The sequence below is a fragment of the Danio rerio genome, chromosome 10 (genome assembly GCF_049306965.1).
Source record: "Danio rerio strain Tuebingen ecotype United States chromosome 10, GRCz12tu, whole genome shotgun sequence".
Taxonomy (NCBI): Eukaryota; Metazoa; Chordata; class Actinopteri; order Cypriniformes; family Danionidae; genus Danio; species Danio rerio.
This window is the reverse complement of record NC_133185.1, coordinates 47,299,041-47,323,525: the sequence shown is the minus strand read 5'-3', so window position 1 is coordinate 47,323,525 and position 24,485 is coordinate 47,299,041. Positions and strand designations below refer to the sequence as shown.

Below are 24,485 nucleotides of genomic sequence, written 5' to 3'. Positions count from 1 at the left end.
TTTACTAATTACAAATTTAGTTAAATTTTTTTCTGGTTTTGGAAATTGCTATGTTTTTTATTAAATCTATTTAAAGTTTGTGCAGTACTTTACACCAGTGATCCTCAACCTTTTTATCAACGCGGACTGGTCAACGCTTAACAATTTTACAATGGACCGGTGTATGCCGTGGTGCATAGGAAAGACCGGTCAGTTCTTGTCGCGTGACTCACGGTGCGCTCGTGTGATTTATTTAACTGGGTGTGTCTGGAAGGCACGAGCGTGTCACGCCACTCTTAAACTCTAGAAAAGACGCGATATGCGAACGGCCCCCAAAAGGCCGCTGTCATCTGCGATCTCCAGCAGTTGATCTTATTGCACAGATATGGTGGATTCATCTGATTTGTTGACAGATGGGTTGCGGATCTATTCCTTGGCAGTTTGCGGGTCGTTCACTGGACCTTTTCCCTTGGCAAAGAAACCTTCCAGAGACCTCTGTTTCTTACTTATTTCGCTCTTGTGGGTTAAATTTGGGCGTTCAAAGAGATGTAAGCGAGAGAATACGGTCATTTTTCAAATTAAAAGATTGTTCCGTCTCAGATAATATATCAAACGGAAATAGTTAATGATATCTTGTGTGTACCAATTGATCCGCGAACCGGCCCGGTGGTTGAAGACCACTCATTTACACTATAAGTTAAACACTAAACACTGTCCTTTACACTTTAATTAAACTTTATTTATTTACAATATAGTAACCTTTTACCAACAGGTCACATCTGGTTCTATATTGAATTTTTTTATTTATGTTTTAGGATTGTTTTGTTATCTTGTTGAGTCTTTGTAACATTGTTGTTTAGTGCATTTATGAGAAAGTGTCTGGTGCAGAGAGGAAAGGGTGGAAATATTTTTGTCAGGCCCCGTTTACACTAAAGCGTTTTAGTTTGAAAACGTATAAGTTTTGCTACGGTTACGCCATGCGTCCACACTACGCCGGAGTTTTCAAACGCCGAAAACGGAGCGTTTTGGAAATGCTGGAGAAGTTGTTTTCATTCTGAAACGCTGCTGCTCCGTCTCAGTGTGGAAGGGGGAAACGGAGACATCTGAAAACGGAGACGGAGCTGCTGAGATTTGCTAGCTGATTGGGGCTTTTGTGTCATTGCTTATCCTTCCCTTATCCGTCAAGCCCCTATCACATGACTAAAACACATGGCTTTAACGCTACCAGAAGACAGCAGACCAGCCTTCACTGTAAACAACAACATGCACACAGAAATGGGAGCGTTGTTTGTACTATTGTCTGTTTTAGGCGCCATTGTGCAGTTAAACTTTAGCTGCGTCCCAAATGGCACACTATACACTATGCACTCATGCACTATGTACTTATGCACTTACACACTCAACAGGATAGTATATGTATGTAGTGGCGTCCCAAATGGCACACTAATGTATTTTTACTAAGCGGAAATTCAAACCGTTTCCCTGATGGCGTTTGACGGTTGCTAAATCAGTGAAATAAACGACCGAATTATCAAATAATACCTGCTGTGAGTATTGCCACATTCACCATCGGGAGGCGCTATAATCACTCTCGTAGGAGAATTTTGCTTTCACCATCCAAAATAAATAAAGTTATTCAACATGTGCGTCCGACAGCTCCGCCCCTTCCGCTACGTAAGCAAACCTGCGGCCGTCCATCATTACACACTTCATTTTAGCGGCTGAATGAGTGCATCATCCGGGTAACTAAAGTTCACTTATTATTTTTAGAGTTTTCAGTGTGAACACACTACTTGCACTATTTATACTACAAAATGGCGTAGAATAGTGCATAAGTATGCGATTTGGGACTCAGCTTTTTTACTACAGCAGCGGCATATATTCGCTAGAACGCGCATGCCCGGAGTGCGCGAATGGTCACGTGATATATGTTTTTGGTGGCGTAGTGTGGACGGAGATATGTTCAGAAATGCTAGGTCTTTTAACGACTTTATCAAACTAAAACGCAATAGTGTAAACGGGACCTGAGTTTAAAGAGCCACGAAACCCCCTGTCTCTGCAGGGTGTTTTCACACCTCTAGTTTGAAAAAAAAGTCAGGAAAGTGGGCGTGTCTAGCTTTGTTTAGGTGGGAGTGTCGGGGGAGGGAAAAAGGGAAGCTGCATAAAAATGGGAGTTTCAGTTTGAGCATGCGCTGATTTTCACCGAGGCAAAACAAACACAGGCGCAGGGGAGAAAGACGGTAACTGTTTACATGAACATCAGTAATCAAATTATTCATTTGTGGAGTTTAACTGCAGTTTGACACTTTCACTTTCATTCAGGAACATTTCCTGCATGCCCCCGTGACAAACCAAGGAACTGCTGGAAGAGTGAAGTTTTGATGCAATGTTTGATACCGCACGGCGAATGGGAGAAATAAAGAACTCTGCATTTCTCTGTAACTTAAATGCACTGAGTGGGTAGCGTCAGAAAGCCGTGTGTGTATAGACTATCCTGTCACAAAATGTGGCGAAAGTTCTAAACGATGGTAATAGTTTGATTGTGGTGTTTACATGTTTGCATTCAGAGAGCAGCATTTACAGCGGATCTTTCAGTCTATAATACTGTAGTGATGTTAACATACTGTAAACTTAGTAACAAAATAATTTTGACTAAGGTCTGTCTTTAAACACTGAAAGAGTACTGCTGACGATACGAACTTACTTTGCCTCTCAATATACATAAACAAAAAACACTGGTCACGGATCATGGATTTCACCATTTCCAGATGCGGAAAGCTCTCGGGTAAAAAATGTTCCTCACAAACATATTTCTGTCGCGTGTTAGCAGAGCACTTTAATCCACACGCGAGTCCAGCTGCGCTCTCATAGCGGGGAAATGAAAACAAAACGTTCGTTGCTGCACATTTATAAATATAACACTGTTGACCCGTGCCTCCAAACAATTCTGCTTCTTTCACTTGTTTTAATTATTGTTGGCAACACAATGTGGCGTCTCTCTGCCGTATGAACAACAGGTAAAAACAGTCTTCGAAGTGATCATGCATATTAATGAAGTTGCACCTCATTCACAACATAGCGCGCTGATTGGTCAGAACCAAGTCTTTCTCATGAATTAATGCTGAAAGCTCAAAGACGTCATGATGTACCATCCGTTACTGACATTGGAGATGTATTTTGGTAACACTTTACAATAAAATTGTATTAGTTACCATTGTTTTACAATGACTTGCCTAATTACCCTAACTTGCCTAATTAGACTAGTTAAGCATTTAAATGTCACTTTAAGCTGAATACTAGTGTCTTGAAAAATATCTAGTCAAATATTATGTGCTGTCATCATGGCAAAGATAAGAAATCAGTTATTAGAAATGAGTTATTAAAACTATTATGTTTACAAATGTGTTCATATCTCTCTATTAAACAGAAAATTGGGGAAAATATATACAGGAAAGCTAGTAATTCTGACTGAATACTGTATATGTTGTGCTGTTCTCCAGCCTCACACCGAAAGGATTGAGCCCCGCAGCCCTGTCTCCTGCTCTCCAGCGTCTGGTGAACAGATCGTCCAGCAAATACACAGATAAAGCGCTGCGGGCGAGCTACACGCCGTCTCCTGCGCACAGAAGCCTCGGCGCCAAAACTCCATCCGGAGGCCCGACGACTCTCACACCCACACCCACAAAAACACGCACACCGGCCAGCCAAGACCCGGCCTCCATCACAGACAACCTGCTGCAGCTGCCCAAGCGGAGGAAAGCCCAGGATTACTTCTGAAAACACACTGGAACGTGGCCTGTGCACTGTATTTATTATCATTTTTTAAATTACGTTTATTTAAAAAAACGTGAAAGCGATTGAATAATGATCGTTCCAGACAGGAGTTTTGTCAGTAACACTTTACAATAAGGTTGTATTAGTTACTGCATTTTCTAACATGAACAGCAAGACATTTATTACAGTATTTGTATTCAGTTGTTAGTTCATGTTAACCTACAATAACTAATGTTAACATTAATGCGTTGGTAAATTAACAAATGCTGTAAAAAATAATAAATGCTGTACAAGTATCGTTCGTAATTAGTTCATGTTAGTAAATGCATAACTAATGAAACCTTATTGTAAAGTGTGACGATTTTAAAACCTGTATGTTTTTGGGGTCAGACTTTACAATAAGGTTTCATTAGTTCATGTATTTACTAACATGAGCAATACAGCATTTATTAATCATAGTTCAACACTTACTAATGCATAATTTAAATGCTTGTTAACGTTAGTCACTGTAAATTAACATGAACAACTTGACTTGGCATGAATAAATACTGTAATAAATGCATTGTTCATTACGTGTTGATGTTAGTAAACACATTAACGACTACAACCTTTTTTTAAAGTTTTTTGTTTACTTTATTTTGTTTTATATGTTTGTTTTAGCTAGCATACACACGTTTGATAGTTTCATTTGTCATCCACATCGAGTGATTCAATAGGGTGAATCATTTGATTCACTTGAACTTTGATTCTTGATTCATGTTGAACAAGGATGATTCAGTGCTCCTGAATATTGATCTTGTAAGGTCTCAGGGGCACAATTAAAAGAAAATGTACACGCATTTCTGCGTCTCTGTGTCCTTTCACAGTCCGTATTGTGTATTCTGAGATTGTAATGTAATTCATTTTCTCCATAGGGAAGTTGATCAGCTAGTAAACTTTTAAAACAGATCTTTTGAGTGCATTGAGGTTGCTAATAGTGTGAGTCTGTATGCATTTATTTTTGTTTGCATAAACTTATTTTTGGGCTTTGTGGTTAGCACTGTGCACCTCACAGCAAGAAGGTTGCTGGTTCGAGTCCCTGGTGGGCTAGATGGCATTTCTGTGTGAAGTTTTTCTTGTCAGTTGTCAGCAGAGTTGGAGGAAACGCATTACAGGTTAATAACATTACAAATAATAATATTACTTTAATAAATTTGAGTAGTTACTTTTTAGTTTAGTTTATTACATTTCAAAAAATTAATATATTAATTATGGACAGTTAATGAATTAAAATGGACCGCTGAATCCTGCAGTCGATGACAGAATGCTAAAGGGGATTGTCTCAGTGGATAGTGATTTAACTTTACTATTAAAAATTACAAAAGTACCAAACACATTGCTTTAAATTGAGATGCCTTATATTCATAAGAACATATTCTTATGAAGGGCCAAAAAGCAAACTTAATTGAGGGTTGTGGGCTGAAGGTAAATATAGCAAACTGTATTTTATGAAAGTTGCCATGGGTAATTTCCTGTCACTGGGGCCTTAATCTCATGGTCTCCACTCCTCCATGACCACCACAGCAGCTGCTCATGATACGGCCTGGTCCAGGATTATGGAAAGCTTGGGAATAACAAAAACAAACTAACATAAGAGCAGATGCCATTCCAATTATAATGTCTTTTGGGAAGTGTTTCCCTATATTGCACACCTATATAGCAGCATTTTGTACGACACTGTATAACAATAATTAATATTTTTACAGTTCTGTGATGGTTGTGTTTAGGGGTCGGGGTAGACGTTAAAAAAAAATTTTAATGGGTAATTTATTAGATAACTTAAATAATGCTCTGTGCTACTAGAGTTTTTACGTTACTGTGATGGTTGGGTTTAGGGTTGGGGTAGATGTTAATAAAAGACAATTAATAATTTTTTTTTATAAATAATATAAATCATTTGAATTAATTTCCGACCGCAACGATATAAGATCTAGCAACAACCAACTGTGGGCCAAATCACGTTACCATGGGCCCTAGTTTGGGCATCTCCGCTTGAAACGTTCATTAATCTGTACGGCTATATGGTGCTTGCGTCAGGAAGTTCTCACTAGATGGAATTATCCTACATTATTATTATTTTTATTAAAGTGCTTTTTAAAGGTAAATGAAGGTCATACAGTGTTGTTAATTTGTTAATTACAGAGCTCCTCTGGTAAAGAAAAAAACCCTACAAATTCTGGAAGCGATGCGAAATACAACGCAAAAGCAACTCAAAAGGTAACGTAACGCATTACTTCCCTGCTAAATAATCCAGCTTAAACCAGCTTAGGCTGGTTGGCTGGTTTTAGCTGGTTGGCCAGCCTGGTTTTAGAGGGGTTTTGGCCATTTCTAGCCTGGTCTTAGCTGGTCAGGCTGGAAAATGACCAACTAAAACCAGCTTGAACAGCCTGGTTTAAGCTGGACATAGCTGGTTTTGGCTGGGCTCCCAGCCTGGCTAAGCTGGTCAAGCTGGTTTTAGCTGGTCATCTTCCAGCCTGATCAGCTAAGACCAGGCTGGAAATGGTCAAAATCCATCTAAAACCAGCCAACCAGCCTAGGCTGGTTTAAGCTGTTTTTTTCAGCAGGGAATTACTATAAAAAGTAACTAAGTAACGCAACTAGTTACTTTTTTGAGGAGTTACTCAATATTTTAATACTATCAGATGTAACTTTCCTTCTGGGTGTCAAATTTGTAATGTTGGCAATATTCCCTGGAAGCTGTGAAGGAAATGTCGCGTGTGTTATTATGAGGAGCGGAAGTAGCGCCTCCTCCTCCGGCTGTGGGCTGGAGAACATGGTTGGGATTGTTTTGATGGGACGGTGGCGGAGCCATCTTGTTTTATATCCGTCCTAAGCCCGTTTACCGAGCCAGAGGAAACTACTATGGAATATAACACTATTTCCCAAACGTAGACGCGTGAAATAAAGAAACCCGAGCACCGAACCTCCTTTATATTCGACGGAATAAACCGAATGGGCGTTGATTGTGATTAATCGGTGCAATTTCTCTCGCACATTTTCTCCGGTGTAAGATACTATGAATGGAGGATAAATGTTGCCGAAGGCTGACAGCGGTGGTTTTGTGCTTCTCCTCTTCATTCTGACAGTAACAGACCCGCCAAGGACAGGTAAAGGTGTTGTATTTGCTGAAACGGTGTTTTGCTGCAGTCTGTTTTGCTGAAGCCGCGGAGCTGAGCTTGTGTTCGGTCATGATGGGAAGATTAGCCGCTGAGCTGCAGAGGCCTTTAACTAGCGCTATATTATATTTTATTCGTCTAATTTGTCTGACCAGATCTTAGTATATGACGTATAGCAATTTTTTAAAATGGTATTTCCGTTGAAAATACGTTGCGTCTGTTCATGTTACTAGCTTTAAGGCAAGCTGTTTATTGCATACCATATGGCAAGCCGCATTAACATTTATTCCATAAAACGACATAGCGGGCCTGCTTCAATAATTGCAGACTTTGCACTTGTGTTTACTGTATCTAAAGGCTTCAAGTGTGCATTTAACTTTGTTAAATATAACCTTTTATTGTAATTATGTCATCATTTTCATCATTTTGAAATCGAGGTTTCAGTAAGCTGAATAAATAAGCTTTCCTATGGTGTTTGGTTTGTTATGATGGGATAATATTTATCAGAGATTCAACTATTTGAATATCTGCAATCTGAAGATAAAAACTAAATATTTAGGAAAAATCACCCTTAACGTTGAGCAAATTAAGTTCTTAGCAAAGCATATAACAAACCAAAACGGTTTTGATTTGTTTACTGTAGGAAATGTACAAAATATCTTGATTGAACATGATCTTTACCTTATATTTTAATAATTTTTAGCATAAAAGAAAAATCAAAGATGTTGACACATAGAATAATTTTTTTTCTGTTGCTCAAACTGTCCCTGTGCAACTTAACAAGACTTGACACGAGACACAAGTTTTCTGGCCCAGCATCACATATGAAGGAAATGTTTTATTTACACATTTTCTACATGTAAATCCTTTGGTTTTCCAAACACACCAATATATTTCTGTTAAGTAATAATCAGTTTGAATTAGGGCTGCACAATATATTGTTTGAGCATCGATATCGCAATGTGTGCGTCCACAATAGTCACATAGCAGTATATGGAAAGTTATGATTATAGATGATGAGAATCCACAGGCCAAAAATTGAGCTAAAGTTGATTTTATATTCGCACATTCATTCAGTTGACAGTCCTTATACTGTTAAGCACGCTAATTTTAATATTGGGTCTGAAATCGCATTTAAATGACTTCAAAACCACATTAGCACTATATAATTGACTGTGAACCATGGTGTAATTTGATAGTCATTGGCTGCTAATATGATTTTACTGTTTAGATTTTTGCAAATAATACTTTTCTTAAATTATGTTATTAAGGAGAAAGTCTGAATGTGCGAATATAAAACCAACTTTACCTCAATAGGCCGAAACACATGAGATTTGTGGAGGCACTACAGAATTGAACTATTACAGAGTGAACATTTAAAATAGCCATGTGTTTTTAAGGTCTATGTGAACATTTTAATAGTTTAAAGCATTTTAAGAGAACATATAGAGGATAAAAAAGTAAAAAAAAAAATTGTATTGATTTACCTATATGATGAAGACTATGCATTGCACTTCTACATTTGATTACTATATTTTCAGCCTGGAATACTGTTAGACACTCCCCAGAAATCACTGTTTATTTCACTTTAACATTTGCTCCATTGTGTTTATTTATGACTGTAGTTTGTTCATTATATGTTAGAGCTGCACGATTCTGACTAAAATGAGAATCGCAATTTTTTATTTTTATAAATACAAGATTTTTTTTTTTGCTTAAAATAAAGATCACGATTTTCTCACGATTTTGTACATGTAAAATAAAGGTATGGTAAAAACAAACACATGGCACAACATCGATAATAATATTATGTGTTGGTCTACTGTTTTTTTTAATAAATAATTCTATTCTACTTGTAATAATTCTTATGTTGAATTAATATGTTTAAGATATATGCTTGCAATCTGTCATTGACAACATTACTAGTCAATTTAATTCACTAGTAAAATCAGACATTTGCCATTATCAGATTATATTCAACAATATATAGGCTAGAGTAGTTATACTGACACTGTAAACATTTTTTTTCATGCACAACTCTGATCGCTATGAAAGAAAAAACATATAAAATGCTTGATGTAATCATAACTCTAAAATGCGATATGATCATTTAAATGAGGTGCACACTTTCGGTTTCATTTTGACTGCTAAGTGCTTGTTCATACTTCGCGCGCGGCTCCCAAACGATCACTCTGTGCCACAAACTAAATATTATTTACAACTTTATTACCTGTTGCTCATAGCATATGCAGGTACTGTTCACTAAAGTAGACGCGCGCGTTTATCATTAAGTAGAGCGCGCACGCGCATCCTCTGTGATAACAGCTCACCGTCAGCAGCTCACGTCACATGTGATTTCCCAGCTGCGAAAACATCATTATATGAAGACAAAAATGACATTTTTAGGTGAATTATACCTTATAAATACAGTATGTGACTCTTTCAACATCATTTGGAGGTTTCAATGTCAACGAGCAACGTGTGTGAAACAATGAAAAGACTCGTGCAGCCGCCTTTAATTCTCTCCTGAACTTGAAAATATGATTGGCAGAATCGTAGAAACGCTGGATTAAGATCGTCTAGGGCACAGGTGTCAAACTCGGTTCCAAAAGGGCCGCAGCTCTGTACAGTTTAGTTCCAACCCTAATCAAACACACCTGATCAAACTAATTGAGTCCTTCAGGATTGTTTGAAACCTACAGGTAAGTGTGTTGGAGCAGGGTTGGAACTAAACTGTGCAGGGCTTCAGCCCTCCAGGAATTGAGTTTGACACCCCTGGTCTAGGGGGTCGAATTGAGATTGCGATCTTTTTACAATTATTATTTTTTATTTTTTATTTATTATTATTGTGCAGCTCTACTGTATGTAAATAATAAATTGCATATATTTGTCTCTCTCTCCCATACAAATGATCCCATTCAGTTTAATATAATGTCTTTCCGAATAGGGCTATTTAGGTCATGTGGTGAAATAGTTTTTATATTGCAGGGAAAAAATATCGGCACGTCAAAATTTATCAAAATGCCAATATCGTGCAGCCCTAGTTTGAATGACACTTTAATTGCGGTGCTTCCAAATGAGTGATTTAAAAAGACTTTTGCGGATACAAATGAATGTGCTACATTTTACACAAACTACATGTGACATGTGAATAAATTAGAAAGTTTTGCCTTGGCATCTCGTAATTTTGAGGTGCTCGAGTTTCTGAAAATGTTAAGTACGCTTGGCTTTAGATACCAATCTGAAATGATTACTAAGGGCTGGTCACACTACACTTTATTTTTCATTCACTTCCATTCATGCAAATCATTAAATTCAGGCTTCTGTTAAAAAAAGTTTGGCTGCGTTTGAAATCGCCTACTAAGTAGGTACTACATTTGAATTTAAATGTACTACGCGGCCGTTAGAAGTACGTTCTATACAGTATGAATGGAACTCAGATGTTCTACATCCGCTGTTTTGTCATCATGTGACCCACCCACGTCAGTTGTGTCGCTTTCTTCTCATTCATGAATTCTCTCGTGGTGCATTATGGGATAGCTCAGTGTCCATCCGATGCGCACTTCAGAATCTCGCCGGAAGTAGTAGGTCATCCGGGTTCTTCTTGCATACTGATTTTCGAATTCTATGAATTCGGGCATACTACTCGGCTCGCATACTGTTTTCAGCATATTATATAGTATGGAAGTATCCGATTTTGGACGCAGCTTTCAAGTTTGGTGTGGTCAAAATCACATCCGCTGATCACTAGTAAAATACAGCCACCTTTTAAAAGAGCACTAAAGTTATGGCTTGTTTCCACTGACTGGTACAGTACGGTACGGTTCGGGTTGGTACGGGTCACCTTTATCAGGCTTGCGTTTCCTCTATAAAAAGTACCCTTTTGGTGGGCGTGGTGTAAGACAGAAAGTTTCAGTCGCATCATTCTCGCTCGAGGAAATGTCTACAGTAAAGCTGCACAGGTCATTCACATATCATACTAAAAGCACTTCTCCCAAAACAGATGCTTTACACACATAAATACTTGTGTATAAATGTTTATTACTGACTTTTCTATAAACAGGAGTTGATTATAACTGCAGATCAATGACAGTGCAAAATAGCCTACCCTAACGTCTGTAATTATATAAAATAAATAAATAAATGAACATATATGAACACATACAGACCCTTACTGTCTCCGGTATGTTACCAACTACAATTTTGGTAACAAAATTTTGGGACCCTTTTGAAAGGGTCCCGAAAAAGTGGTATGGTTTGGTTCGGTACGCCTTTTGACAGTGGAAACGGCCATAAAAGCGTACCAAACCGAACCGTACCGTACCACTCAGTGGAAACGGGCCATTAAACATGCACAAGTAGTTTGCATGTTAATTTGATATTTCATTATGACTGTTGGAGTGTCCATAGATATTTTGCTTAGTCAAAGTTTAGTGTGATAGTCTGGACTTACTGGTTAACTTAAACACTCAAAACTGAACTACACTGTTCCAATTCACTATGACCTTTTATGTGAGGCTGCTTTGACACAATCCACATTGTAAAAGCGTTATACAAGTAAAGGTGAATTGAATTTAATTGAATTATTAATAAAGCTCATTTTGACATTGCTTGACACTCCAAAACTGTAATAAAAACACGGTTAACTCCCAAAACACTGTTAGCTTATTTATGTGAGTGCGTTAATGAAAAATCATAAACATTATCTGATTATTTAACTGCATGTTGATTTTTCTCCAGAAGAATGGTTAAAAAGGGCGAGGGAGTGGTGCAGTAGGTAGTGCTGTCGCCTCACAGCAAGAAGGTCGCTGGGTCGTTGGTTTGAGCCTCGGCTCAGTTGGCGTTTCTGTGTGGAGTTTGCATGTTCTCCCTGCATTCGCGTGGGTTTCCTCCGGGTGCTCCGGTTTCCCCCCACAGTCCAAAAGACGTGGTACAGGTGAACTGGGTAGGCTAAATTGTCCGTAGTGTATGAGTGTGTGTGTGGATGTTTCCCAGAGATGGGTTGCGGCTGGAAGGGCATCCGCTGCGTAAAAACTTGCTGGATAAATTGGCGGTTCATTCCGCTGTGGCAACCCCGGATTAATAAAGGGACTAAGCCGACAAGAAAATGAATGAATAAATGAGAATGGTTAAAAACTGAGCCTTATTTTCCTTCAAGCTATTGAACATTCTTTTACAGGAATTGAAAAAAAAATTGTTTTAAATTATTGGTTTTTGTCTTATTTTACATTAAAAACGTAATAATAAACTAAAGTTAATAATTCTGTTCTATTAGTTTTTCCATACAAAAAGTCCTGATAAGAGAACCGTAAAAGTACCGAACCGAAATGTGGTATCGATAAAAGTAGTAATATCGTAAAACCTTAACAATACCCATCCCTACTTATTACCCTATTAACCTTATTACCCTAACTTGCCTAATTAACCTAGTTAAGCCTTTAAATGTCACTTTAAGCTGTATAGAAGTGTCTTGAAAAATATCTAAAATATTATGTGCTGTCATCATGGCAAAGATAAAATAAATCAGTTATTAGAAATGAGTTATTAAAACATTACGCTGTGTACTGTGTTGAAAAGAAGTCTTTCTGTTAAATAGAAATAGGGGAAACAAATATGCATGGGGCTAATAATTCTGACTTCAACCCTACATTCTCTGTCTATTGACTTTTTTACTGTAAATGTTGCATCCAAAACAACAGAATTGCTCACTAGTTGGTTTTTAAGGATTGTTAAAACAGCTTGCCATACAGTATATGCCAACCAGTCACAGTCCATCTAGTGTGTCTGGAAAGCCACAGTTCAATAAAGAGCAGACAGATTGAGCCGGACGGCGTGTCTGGGAGTTTCTTTGTTAGATTTATTAATCCTTTTTTATAAGGTGATGGGTAGAAACCCGGTGGATCAGATAAATAGGACAGTATTTAGGTTAATGGCCTGTGATGTGCTTTTTTTCCTTTATTTCCGTGGGGAAACATGGGTTATGTGCTCGTCTGCACTTGTTTCTGGGCAGGTTCTGGTGCTGTGATGAATGGCATTAAATAAACCCACAGCTGCGGTTTGAGCCTTTTGTTCAAATGAATATTACACCATCACTGATGTTAGCATAAACGGAGCCAGGAGCAGCGTATAAATACTGCGAGATGAACTCAATAGACGTTTTAGAGTAAGAATACTAATCTCAGCAGACTAAAAATAGACGTTTTATTACATTAACAGAATGTGCTGTTGCCTTGTGTTAATGTTATGATGGTTAACAGAAACAAACATTTAAATCTTTAAAAAATAATCACAAAAGTCGATTTAAAAACTAAAGCTAAACACAAACTTGTATGCAGCTTAAGACAAAACCAAATATTTTCAGCAATTTTCTAATGTAAAAAGGTGAATGTTTAATATGCCATATAAAATGTTTATATTTAGAAAATTGACAATGATCACCTCAGGCACACCTCATGTGCTTTACTCAGTGTTAAATGCTAATAATGTGAGTTTGAATGCCATTTTACATCACATTTATTGTCATACTACTGACAGCAGCAGCAGATAGTTCACTTCAGATCTTAAAAAGGAAATAAACCGTTTGAAATTGAACTTCAGAACTGAGACTCAGTGCAAACCAACACATATCAGTGATTCAGCATCTACATTTAATAATCTTAAAGAGGTTTAGTATGTATTAATTAGACTATAATACTTACCATTTCGTTGGAGTGCAGTGAGCGCACTATTCTGTGCTTCTGAGTGGCTGTATTTAAATATCTGCCGTGTTTCGTCTGGTGTAAACAGCCAAATTACTTGTCACATTGCGTGTTGTTAGGACACGGTGTTACAATGTAACCTGCTCACCAAATGTTTACATTTGTAATATTTATATTATTTGCTAATGAATCTGCGTCTCATTTCGGATTCTGCAACTGTCCACCAGAGGTCGCATTTCAGTCGCGGACGCTTTCTTTGAGAGCCTTCATGACTAAATAAATAAAATACATGGTTTTCCATCAAGGCAACCCGGGGTGCTGAAATATAGTTGGCTAAACTGGCATTGGGCGGGTTAAAAAAAACAAAAAAACAAAGACAGATCATTTTTAGATAAACAAGAATGTTCACTCTGCATGTTTCTAAAATATTTGCAAACATTATGATATTTTTTTATGCTTTAGAAAATTCAGAACCTTTAAGTAAATAATCACTTTTTACTGTGTTTTATTTATAATCTATATTATGTGTTAAGTGAAACTAATGAACTAAAGTAAGACTCGAAACTACAATCAATCAAATTAAAAGACAATAAATGATTTGAAATTGAATAAGAAATAAAAACTATAAGCTCATGCACTGCATATTTAAAATACTCAGTTGAGACATATACTGTCAAAAACATTCTTGCTGCCTTTATTATTTTTTTGTAACTTCTTAGTTTCCACTACATTCATTCTTCCATGGCGGGGCGCCACGCCAAAATTGATTCCCGCCACGGCTACATTACAGCTTTCCATTCAAAACATTCAGTTGTGTTTTTTTAATAGCGGGTGATAAATGCACCAAAACGTTTTAAAAGGTAAGTGAATTATACCAGCGTGAACTTTTCTGTAACCGTAGTAGTGCTGTGCGTCATTTGTTTAACCCTTTAAGGTTACGTGCTAGTGTGTGATGCATGAGGCCAGCAAACTCGACAAATAGATGTTTTTATAGCCGACATACTCGTTACATAAATGCACTAAATCGCAATTCAGCCTCGTTTATTTGAGAGCGCACAAGAAGATCTGCGCTTGAGTAGCCCATGCTCGTAGGCTATTAAATAACTGCGTTTACGACATTGGTCATTGAAATAACGCCAGGTAGTTGGTAGATCTGTGTTAAAAAAAGGCCTGCCGCCACAGCTGGAAAATTACCAGAGGAAACACTAAACTTACATTAGTCAAACTGACTAAAAATATTAAGTTAAGCTTTGTATAACGCAGACAACATATTTGCAACCTCATTAACTTGAGGTAACTACAATGTAGCACAATCTAAGTTGATCTAAAAAATTTTTTCTATCCCCCTGAAAAGAATTTATAATGACAATAATGATTTATTTTGCATTATTTATGTATTCTTTTTTCCCTCATCTGTAAGGGGTTAAACTTTTGGGGAAGGGGTTGTTCTGTAAAAAAAAAAAAAATAAGTAAACAAAAAGTAAAAAAATTAAAATAAGTTACATAAAACAATATAAAAAGCAACATAAAAACATTTGTTATCAGGACTTTTTTTCTATATACTTTTTTACAGTGTAAACATAAATAAATATAAGCCTAAAAACTTAACGTTTAATTAAAACGTGGATTTTTAAATAGCCCAAATGGGCTATTTATAATTAGGCCTGTCACAATAATCAATATATGACTTTATCGCACAAAGCATGGACATGACCTCAGTCATCTTTGGTGATGCAGTATATATCGCCCATACATAAAAACCAATTCTAGCAACGTTTGAGCTGATTGTGCAACATCTCTATCTGGTCAATAAAACACTAAAGTATTTGCTATAAATTATTGCTATAGTATATTTTCATGTGGCTGTCTGACAACAGAAAACAGATCTGATAGCAGATATCGCAGCCTCTGTTACTCTTTACCTTGCACTTTTTTTGTTAACATTTATTATTATTTATTTAGGATTTGCACTTTCACATCCCGATTCCAATGCCTGATTATTAAAATTACTATAATTAAATGAAATATTCTTAATAATGAAATATGATGTGCTCTTTGGAAGAGTGTACTTCAAGCATCGTGATGATATTATATTGTCGTTCTGGCATTATATAATAATGAGTGGCATAACATGGCCTTAAAATGACAACTATGTCATTCATCACAATATATTTTGGTGAAATGTATTGTACAACAGACCTATTAAAAGTAGTTTTGTTCACTCAAAAATGCCTCTGTTTGTTTAAACTACTTATTTAAAATGAGCTGAAACAACACAATTCTAGAGTTTTGTGGGAGGACAACTTAATTGTTTCATGTTCCATCAACTTAAATTTGTAAAAACTAATGAGTTAACCTAATTCCCTTATGTTTCCCTGACGCAAATTGATTGTTCCACACCAGTGTTCCTCGGTCTCAGTGTAATTTATAGATCCACAGGGAAGGTGTTATTTCAGCAGTGGAGCAGGTGTTCACCTGTTCACAAGAGCCTTTCTGTAATGTGCTGTAAATCTGCTCCGCTAATCTATCCCAGTGAAGCAGTGTTTGGTTAAGCTTAACTTTAGACTCACGGGTTGAACGGATGATTGATTGAACATCTGAACGTCTGGACCACCCAAGAAGCTCCTCTTAAAAAGTCAACAGTTTGTCTGTGAAATCTTTCGTCTTATTTTTTCAGGAGATTCTTTAGCAGATTGGAGGATCAGTCTAATTGGGTGTTTGCTAACGTCAGAAAACAGAAATTATGTTATGAGATTACTAGGGCTGTAAAGATACACCAAACCCACGATTCTGTTCGTATCACAATTTTTGACCCACGATTCGGTTCGTATCACGTTTTTTTTTTTCGTGTGGTGTGGGAAAAAAGATTTTTAAAACTAAATTTATTAAATAACATTTGAAAACTCTTTATAAACTGAACATCAAAGAACAATATTAACTGTGCAAATTTTTAACAATATAAATAGCCATATATAAAATAAATAATTTTTTAAAAATATTTTGTTTTATTTACCATTTTTTTAAGATTTTTAACAAACACAGTACAATACTAATAATAATACAGATATAATAATAAATACAATACAAAATAATTGACATTAGCCCCATCCCACCCCCTCAAAAAAAAAAAAAAAAAAAACACAAAGGGAGGAATCGTCTCAGTTATCAAATATACATAAGTATACACATGACATATGTAGCATAAACAAATTTTTGAAAAAGATGACAGTATTCACATTTCTACAAAGTCAGTGTCATGAATATATGAGTTAGAGATGAAAATTTCCAAAGGTAAAATGCTAGATTCCCAAGAGTCTTAAAATATATAAAATAAATAAATAGCCAAAGCTATAACACTTCTGTTTTCTTTGTAACAAAATACTGTTGAAAAACCAAACAGAACTAAACTCCATTGTGGAGATGGTTCAAGCATGTTGAAAATTCTTTTTCAATCAAGTTCTTTTACATTAAAAAAGTAAATTAAATGGCTGCTGTTTCACACTGAGGTAACTAAGGCTAAATGCCTGTGCTGCAAACCACTAATCAAGTAAACATTAAACAAATAAACAACTTATTTCTCTAAAGAAAACCAAACTTGTTGGATTTAAGGGAGTTGAAAATTCTTCCGAAACACCATCATGTCAACATTGCAGTGAAAAAACGTGACAACTTTCCTTACTCTGCCGAGGATTCGGACATCTGGTGAACGCAACGCCCATCCCTCTCTGCACAGCCACATTAACAATGTGAGCAAAGCATCGTTCAACAGCATTGGCAATGTTTCTGCCGTTGTCAAGCGGGGTTACGTTGGTTTTGTTTTTGATATTCCTGACACATTCAGACGGTCCCTTACTAAGAGCTCTGCGCGAGTTCTCCCGGCTAAACGCATATTGTGAGGGCTTAAACGGAGCAGTGCTCGTAATGTCGAGCGTAAAAAAATGTTTCCTCACGTTCTTCTTCAACTAGCTCAACTTTTGCAGGCACGCGTGACGTTATTGGAAGTCACAGGGTGTGTCGCGATTCTCCCTTATCACACCGCGACACAGGATTGTAGATCAGAGTGTGGCGATTTCGGTTTCATATTGCGTATCGTTACAGCCCTAGAGATTACATAATATTGCTTTCTTTGCTCATTGTTTGGTAAAGCATTAACTGATGGAGCTCACGTTTACTAGTTATTTGACATGGAATTAATTTAATTTGATGCAGTATTAGGGTTGTGCCGATAGACTATGGCATCATCCATCGCCAATGGCCGACAAACTTTATGATGCTGAGCTTGCATCACGATCCATCGCCCCGCCCCGCATTTATATTGATATATAACTTGTTATTTGCATGTCACCTTAATAGCAATAAAGGTCTTTTCATGAGCTGTGGTAAATGTTACATATAGCTGCCGCTTAAATGAAGGATTATACAGCACCTCTCACTAGGGATGTAACGGTATTGTAAATACCGTCATACCGCAATATTAATTTTTTTCGATATTACCGTAGTCGCATGACTCGGTAAAGCTATAGGTCTTCTGAGAAAATTTGCTCAGGCGAATGAAGCGAACGGGAGGTACCGGAAACTACAATTGCCATCAGCCCAGGATTGGCCATAATCCCTTGCGGTCTGTTGTGTTTTGTGTTTTTTCTACTTCTCATTCATTTAACTGTTTATGGTTCATGAGCTTACTCAATGAGCATGAGCAAATAGGTTATGCTTTTATAAAAAAACACAATAAGGATGTACCTTTTTTTTGTCCTCTGGCCAAACCAAACTAGTTGTTTCCTTGCCACATTTTTTAAAATAAAGTGTCAAAACAAGCAAAATACTTCTGTATACATACACTTTTTATTCGACAAAACAGCTGACATTTAAAAATATATATATTTATTCTCATGCATCTAAAACTATGCACAATGGTCTGTTCTGGCTCAAGATCTCAGATCACCAGTTAACCATGCATACAACAACATATTAAAGCAATATTATTGTGAAGGACAATTATTAAACTATATTAACAAAAGTTACAGCAAGCAAACGAAAGCGGGTAAAAAACATTCTGTGCGTGATGATGAAAGGATGATGCCGCACACACGGTTAATGTTAGGCCAATTAATAATCTGTTCAAAGAATGAATAAAGCGAAAGCGACAACTGCTGCTGCTGCTGCTGCTTACAAATAATCTCAAACCCTTGAAGGACTGTGGGTGCATGAGCATCGCACTAATTTCGTTTGCAGGCACGGTTGCTTCCAGTGAGAAAACGGCACAGGAGTTTTTAAACATTCGTGCACATCAAATCATCTGTGCTCGAGACACTAAAGCCCTCGTCAGCGAGTGAGGAAAGCCTCTCTCACCGTGCGTGTGATCCTCTCATTCGTTATTCACCTGCTTTCCTTTGCCCACGCGAAAAGCTGTTTTTGTCAGCCGTACTGCTTCTCCATTCTAAGATCACATTTGTACGCATGTAGATAAACGGTCATAAACTAATCTGTCTAATCTGTGGTGATGACGAGCCAGCACTGGCAATTTAAAAATGAGTTTCAGCCAGCCAAAGTGGCTAGTGGCTGTCTAAAGCCTGATTTATACTTCTGCGTCAAACACCGGCGTATGCTACGGCGCTGATGCATAGCCCTTCGCCGTCGCCGTCACTGACGTGCACCTCTCAAAAAATGTAACTACACGTCGCAACACCGCGTAGCGCAAGCTCTGTTATTGGTCGGCTTGGTAGTGCTGACGAGTCTGGGCGGGACCGAGAGCCGCGTGAATGGCGCGAACCCAATTTAGCAATTGTTTACAAGTGTGGAGTACCGTGAAGGAGCTCCGGGTGGAAAGTGTTTTGTGTTTACCTCATAGTTAAAGTTGTTGCACGTCCGCCGGTTGCTGCCACAAAATAAGCGAGTTTGAGCCACTTGTACATCCCGGAAGTGTTCAGGAAAAGCAAAACAGCAGAGAAGAAACTCGACACAGAGGAACATTTACACCTCACTGCCAACTAGCGTTTCGGAAGTGTTAATGCAGACCAACAGAGACAGCGTGCAGAAGTATAAATGCACAGCCATGCACGTTGCCTGCGCCGTGAGTTACGCCGGTCACTTGACGCAGAAGTATAAACCAGGCTTAACCCGCCACAACCGAAATCTACCCGCATTTGGCAGGTTGGCGGGTGTTAATGTATTCAATTCAGCTTTATTTGTATAGCGCTTTCACAATGTAGATTGTGTCAAAGCAGCTTCACATAAATGGTCATAGTAACTGGATCAGGGTAGTTCAGTTTTTAGTGTTTAAGTTCAGTTCAGTTTAGCTCAGTTCAGTGTGGTTTGAAGTCATTATTGAGAGTCCAAACACTGAAGAGCAAATTCATCGATGCATAGCTTTACAGATCCTGAACCATGCAAACCAGTGGCGACAGCGGAGAGGGGAAAAAAAACTTCACCAATAGGAGAGTGAAGAAAAAAAACCTTGAGAGAACCAGACTCAGTTCGGCACGACCATTTTAATTTCTCCGCTGGCCAAACGTCTTGTGCAGAGCTGCAGTCTCAGTAATGTTAATGTAAAGCCCTGATTATTTTCATGGATGTGTGTGCATTCATATATACATAATAAATACACGTGTTTACATTACATTAATACAAAGTTTGATTTTGTACCCAATAGTTGCGATTAATCATTACACGGCACTTAAACTTGTATGATTTTATTTATTTTAGCTAATTGTAAAACTAAAAGTTTTGCTTTCTTGAATTGTAATTTGAAGAGCATTTCAAAGCTCACATAAGAGATTACTAGTGAGATGACTAGTGACTTGCATTGACTGTTTGCATATGCAGATGTATCTGTGCCATCTATTGATAGCTACAACATGATAACCAGGAGACAGACTGTCTGTTTAACCTGTGAAAGATTAGTTGATGAAAAATCAGCCTCTTCAATCAGTGAATGTGTGTGTCTCTCTGCAGGTCCGCGGCTCGCTCTGGCCAGACTGTTGACAGGTAAGAAGAAATGTTTGACATTCCTTAAAGGTATAGTATGTAGGATTGACACTAGTGCTTGAGCTAGGGGCTCTGCCCCATCTCCCAACGACTTGACTCACAAGCATCTTGACAACAAAAATAGCAGCCAAACATGCCTGAAAATCGAGCCTTAAGGTGCATGTCAAATCAAGGTATTTTTTCATCTTCGTTTGAGGTCAAATAGAGGTTTAAAAAGGTTGAGTGACGATATACCCTTTCCACAATGTCCAATAACTTGGTGCTGCAGTAGGTGGGGTTATAAATGCGTCACACTGCTAGTGTAGTCATGATACTTGAATACTGTACCAATCGATACTGTAATTTTAAAAGCATCCATTTACCGCTAACATTTGAGCATGTTCTTAAACAGCGCTGATACGCCTTTGCGTTCACATGCTCAACAGAAATAACTGTGATTGGCCATGAAGGTCATCAGTTCACCGAACTCACCGCTGTTTACTGAGTGACACAGGGACACTGGAGTGTTTTAAGGTCACATCGATCAGCTAGTTTGTCTATAAGCTGACATACAAGCGATCTGCAACATATCGCAGCTTTAAAACACTTAATAACAATGTTTAGAACTTTATCAGACGTTGACTGATGTGGTTGAGTTTATCGTCTGGACTCTTTGAAAATTCTTCTACGAGTGATAGCTCTGTGTTGCTAACCTGGTCTCTGTTCTTTGTACCTCGCTTAAATAATCTAAGATGATTTGGCAGATCCTGGATCTGTTCATTTTGATAACTGATCTCTGGCTAATTTGGTTCTTCAAACAAGTTTGTGAATCAGATTAAAATGTCTGGATGAACTGATCTGAGATCGATGCGCGTGTTGTGAAGGACAGATCTATAGATCCTCAATCATGATCAGCAATGCAACAGTTGGCTGACGGCACAGCAGCGTAATGACATCATATGATTAATATTCAATGATCTATGTGAGCAAAATTACATCAAATTAGCAGTAAACGGTTTGATAAATATGACACGCAATATTTACACTTTATTATGTCAAGAGTATTCGTCGTGTATTTCAATGCATATCATCGTATTTAGTTCTACATTTAGAGAAGATTTTCTTTATTATAGTAGTCTAGGCCTACTCAAGTGTTTTAATAAGGAATAACTGTATAAATTAATTTTGCATCAAAAAAAGCATTTTGATATCGGTAAAGGTGTCTGCAACTTTTGCGAAGCAACAAATCACCGGCACGTCAAAACACGTGCATGACTGCATAAATTATTATCCTATTTTTTTTTTTTTTTTTGAGTATTGTGCATGTACACGTTTAAATCTAAAAAAGTTCATATCAATACATTTTCAGTCTTTGCGCTTTTATTTTGGAGTTCAGATTGCATAAGTTTTATTAATATATATATTTTTTAGGTTTATATATATATATATATATATATATATATATATATATATATATATATATATATATATATATATATATATATATATATATATATATATATATATATATATAATTAAAATTAGACACATTTACTTTTTTCCCAAGTGTATATAACTACTGTAAGATATTATCAGCCTTTGCTACACACTTTCAGTATTATTTTTGCTCGAACTGACCGATCTAATCCTGTTTATATGAAATGAACCTGCTCCCTCGCAGGTTTGAGCTATCAGAACTGTTGTTATGACAACAACCCTCAGATGAGTTTTGAAGAACGAAACGATCCTGGATCGTGTCAAATTGTCAATAACCAAATCCAGCTAACTGAGTAATCAACGTATGATGAACAGACCCCTGGTGTTGTCATGCTGGATGTTTTTATTCCTGTCTGACTACGAACTGCGAGATATGAAGTCAATCTAAGTAGGTGAAGTCCCAAGACACACCCACTGATTGCATAATGTTCAGGGACCAATGGCGGTTCAGAGATGTTTTAGACAAAAACAACTCCCCCAGTTTGCTGTTTGGTCAACTGCTCTGAACTGCCAAAACGGACTTAAAACAGAACTTTTTTGGCTAGATTTGGTTCAAAATTAGGTAATTTCAGTTCTTTTTTTGGTTTAGTTTAAAGTAGTAGTTTAGTTTAGTTTAAACCACATGCTGTGGATTTTTATAGTGCTGAATCTGCATCTCATTTCAGAGGCTGCTTCTGTCTTTTGGAGGTTACATATTCAGCCACGGCCACATTGAGACAGCCTTCATGTTTGTCACCAACACTCGAAAATTTTATTTATCTTTATTTACTTGTTCAAACTAAATTAAAATGAGCAAAAACAACATAACTCTGGAGATTTCAATGTGACAACTTAATTTTTTATGTATAATCCACATCAATTTGTTTAAAGTGTTAAGTCAACTTATTGTGTGGAACCCTGCATTTTTTTTACAGTGAAGGCATCCCGGGATGCTGAAATATAACTGAGTAAACTGGCAGTGGGCTGGCAGAGATCAAAACAAAGTCAGACATTCAGACACAGAATGCACATTTTCAAAGCACATTAACTGACTTTAGCATTGTTTTTCAGATAAACAAGTATGCGCACTTAGCATAATTCTTAAACATTTATGGTATTTATGGTATTTTTATGATTTATAATGATCAAAAACATAGATACAGCCCCTTTATGTTCATCCTCAGAGTGTTACTTTGACCCTGTTTGGGTCTATTTTGCCTGACATTGGCACTGTCCTTGATGCAGTAAGATGACTCTTCGTCTAAATTTGGCTTTGCAGACTAAACTAGAGACTTTTTGCTGTTGCATAATAAAGCATTTGTGATCACACATAAAAGAGTCTGTCATGCAGGTCTTTCTCTTACCAGATTAGCTGCGCTCGGTTTATCGTCTGACCGCTGTGTGATTTCAGATCTGCGCTGCAACCCTGGCCAGTTTGCCTGCCGGAGTGGAAAATTGCAGTGTATCCCGTCAACCTGGCAGTGCGATGGCTGGACGGCCTGCGAGGACAAGAGCGATGAGATAGACTGCCCTAGTAAGTGCACACTAGCACACACAGCCACATTCTTGTGCTATTAAGTGGACTTGCGATGCTATTTTGAAAGGTCATGGCTTGTGTTAAACTAAGGAATAAATGATGACTGAACAATCATTGAGTTATTAGTAAATAATGCAGCCACAATGCAAAGCAGTATGCATTATTTTCTTATAATTCAATGCACTGGAGTCTTTTATTCCATTTAGACTCATCAGACATTTTTCAGGTTTTCATCCTGTGTGTAGCACTAGTTTCTTCCACATCTCCTCCAAAGCCTTAAGTTGTGTTTTGATGTGATGTTTGACTGTTTATGGGCTTTAAAATGGCTGAAATTATTTAGCGTAGTGATATGGAGCTGTAAAATGCGCTCAAAATCTGCTGGAACTACTTTAGCAGTGCGCTTTACTGAAAATAACTGCACACCTTAGAATGCCCATCAGCCAATCAGAATCAAGCATTTAACAGACCTTCAAACAAGCATTCAGTGCTGTACACAGTGTTAGACGTAATTATTTACAAAGAAGCTAGTTCCTGCACTCTTCAGGTTTTAGGCAATTTAAATAGGTTTTTTGTTGTTTTGTTTTACATTTTTGAGCGTGATGCTAATGGTCTAATCCGATTTAATTGTCTATGCTAAGCTAAGCTAAGGATACTCCTGCTATTTTCGGAAATTGGCTAAATGGATTAAAAAATTGTAAAATTCAATTGTTATCTAGATCTCAGTTGTTCTCAATCTATCTTGTTTTTTTATTTAATTATCTCAGAAAAATATCTTTTGTCTTTTATTGTTCATAACAATAAATAATTTTATTTAAAATTGGTAATAAAATAGTGTAATAGTGTCGCATTTAGAGGTTTTGTTGTGATTGTTTATTGATTTAATCTTCCCATGAGTTGATCTAA

General features: G+C 37.2%; 2 protein-coding genes and 1 long non-coding RNA gene across 6 annotated transcripts in view; 2 read left to right on the top strand and 1 right to left on the bottom strand.

The window, feature by feature from the left end:
- Positions 1–24,485, top strand: part of ess2 (ess-2 splicing factor homolog) — a 779,665-nt gene that overhangs the window by 17,190 nt on the left and 737,990 nt on the right. Inside the window, 1 exon segment of one of the 2 annotated variants that reach the window (NM_001089330.2) lies at positions 3,480–4,592. The exons of the other annotated variant lie outside the window; for it this stretch is intronic. Within the exon segment in view, the coding sequence (NP_001082799.2) occupies positions 3,480–3,756 (277 nt within the window). The 3' untranslated portion in view covers positions 3,757–4,592. 2 annotated transcript variants of the gene reach the window in all.
- LOC141376469 (uncharacterized) lies at positions 3,821–23,544 on the bottom strand. Its single transcript, XR_012386572.1, has 2 exons — positions 23,410–23,544; positions 3,821–5,356 (listed from the first exon to the last, which is right to left on the bottom strand). It is a non-coding gene; the product is annotated as an uncharacterized lncRNA (long non-coding RNA).
- dgcr2 (DiGeorge syndrome critical region gene 2) overlaps positions 6,559–24,485 on the top strand; it is a 39,967-nt gene continuing 22,040 nt past the window's right edge. Inside the window, exons 1-3 of one of the 3 annotated variants that reach the window (XM_073913791.1) lie at positions 6,559–6,899; positions 20,558–20,590; positions 23,457–23,579. In XM_073913791.1, the coding sequence (XP_073769892.1) occupies positions 6,824–6,899; positions 20,558–20,590; positions 23,457–23,579 (232 nt within the window). In that variant the 5' untranslated portion in view covers positions 6,559–6,823. 3 annotated transcript variants of the gene reach the window in all.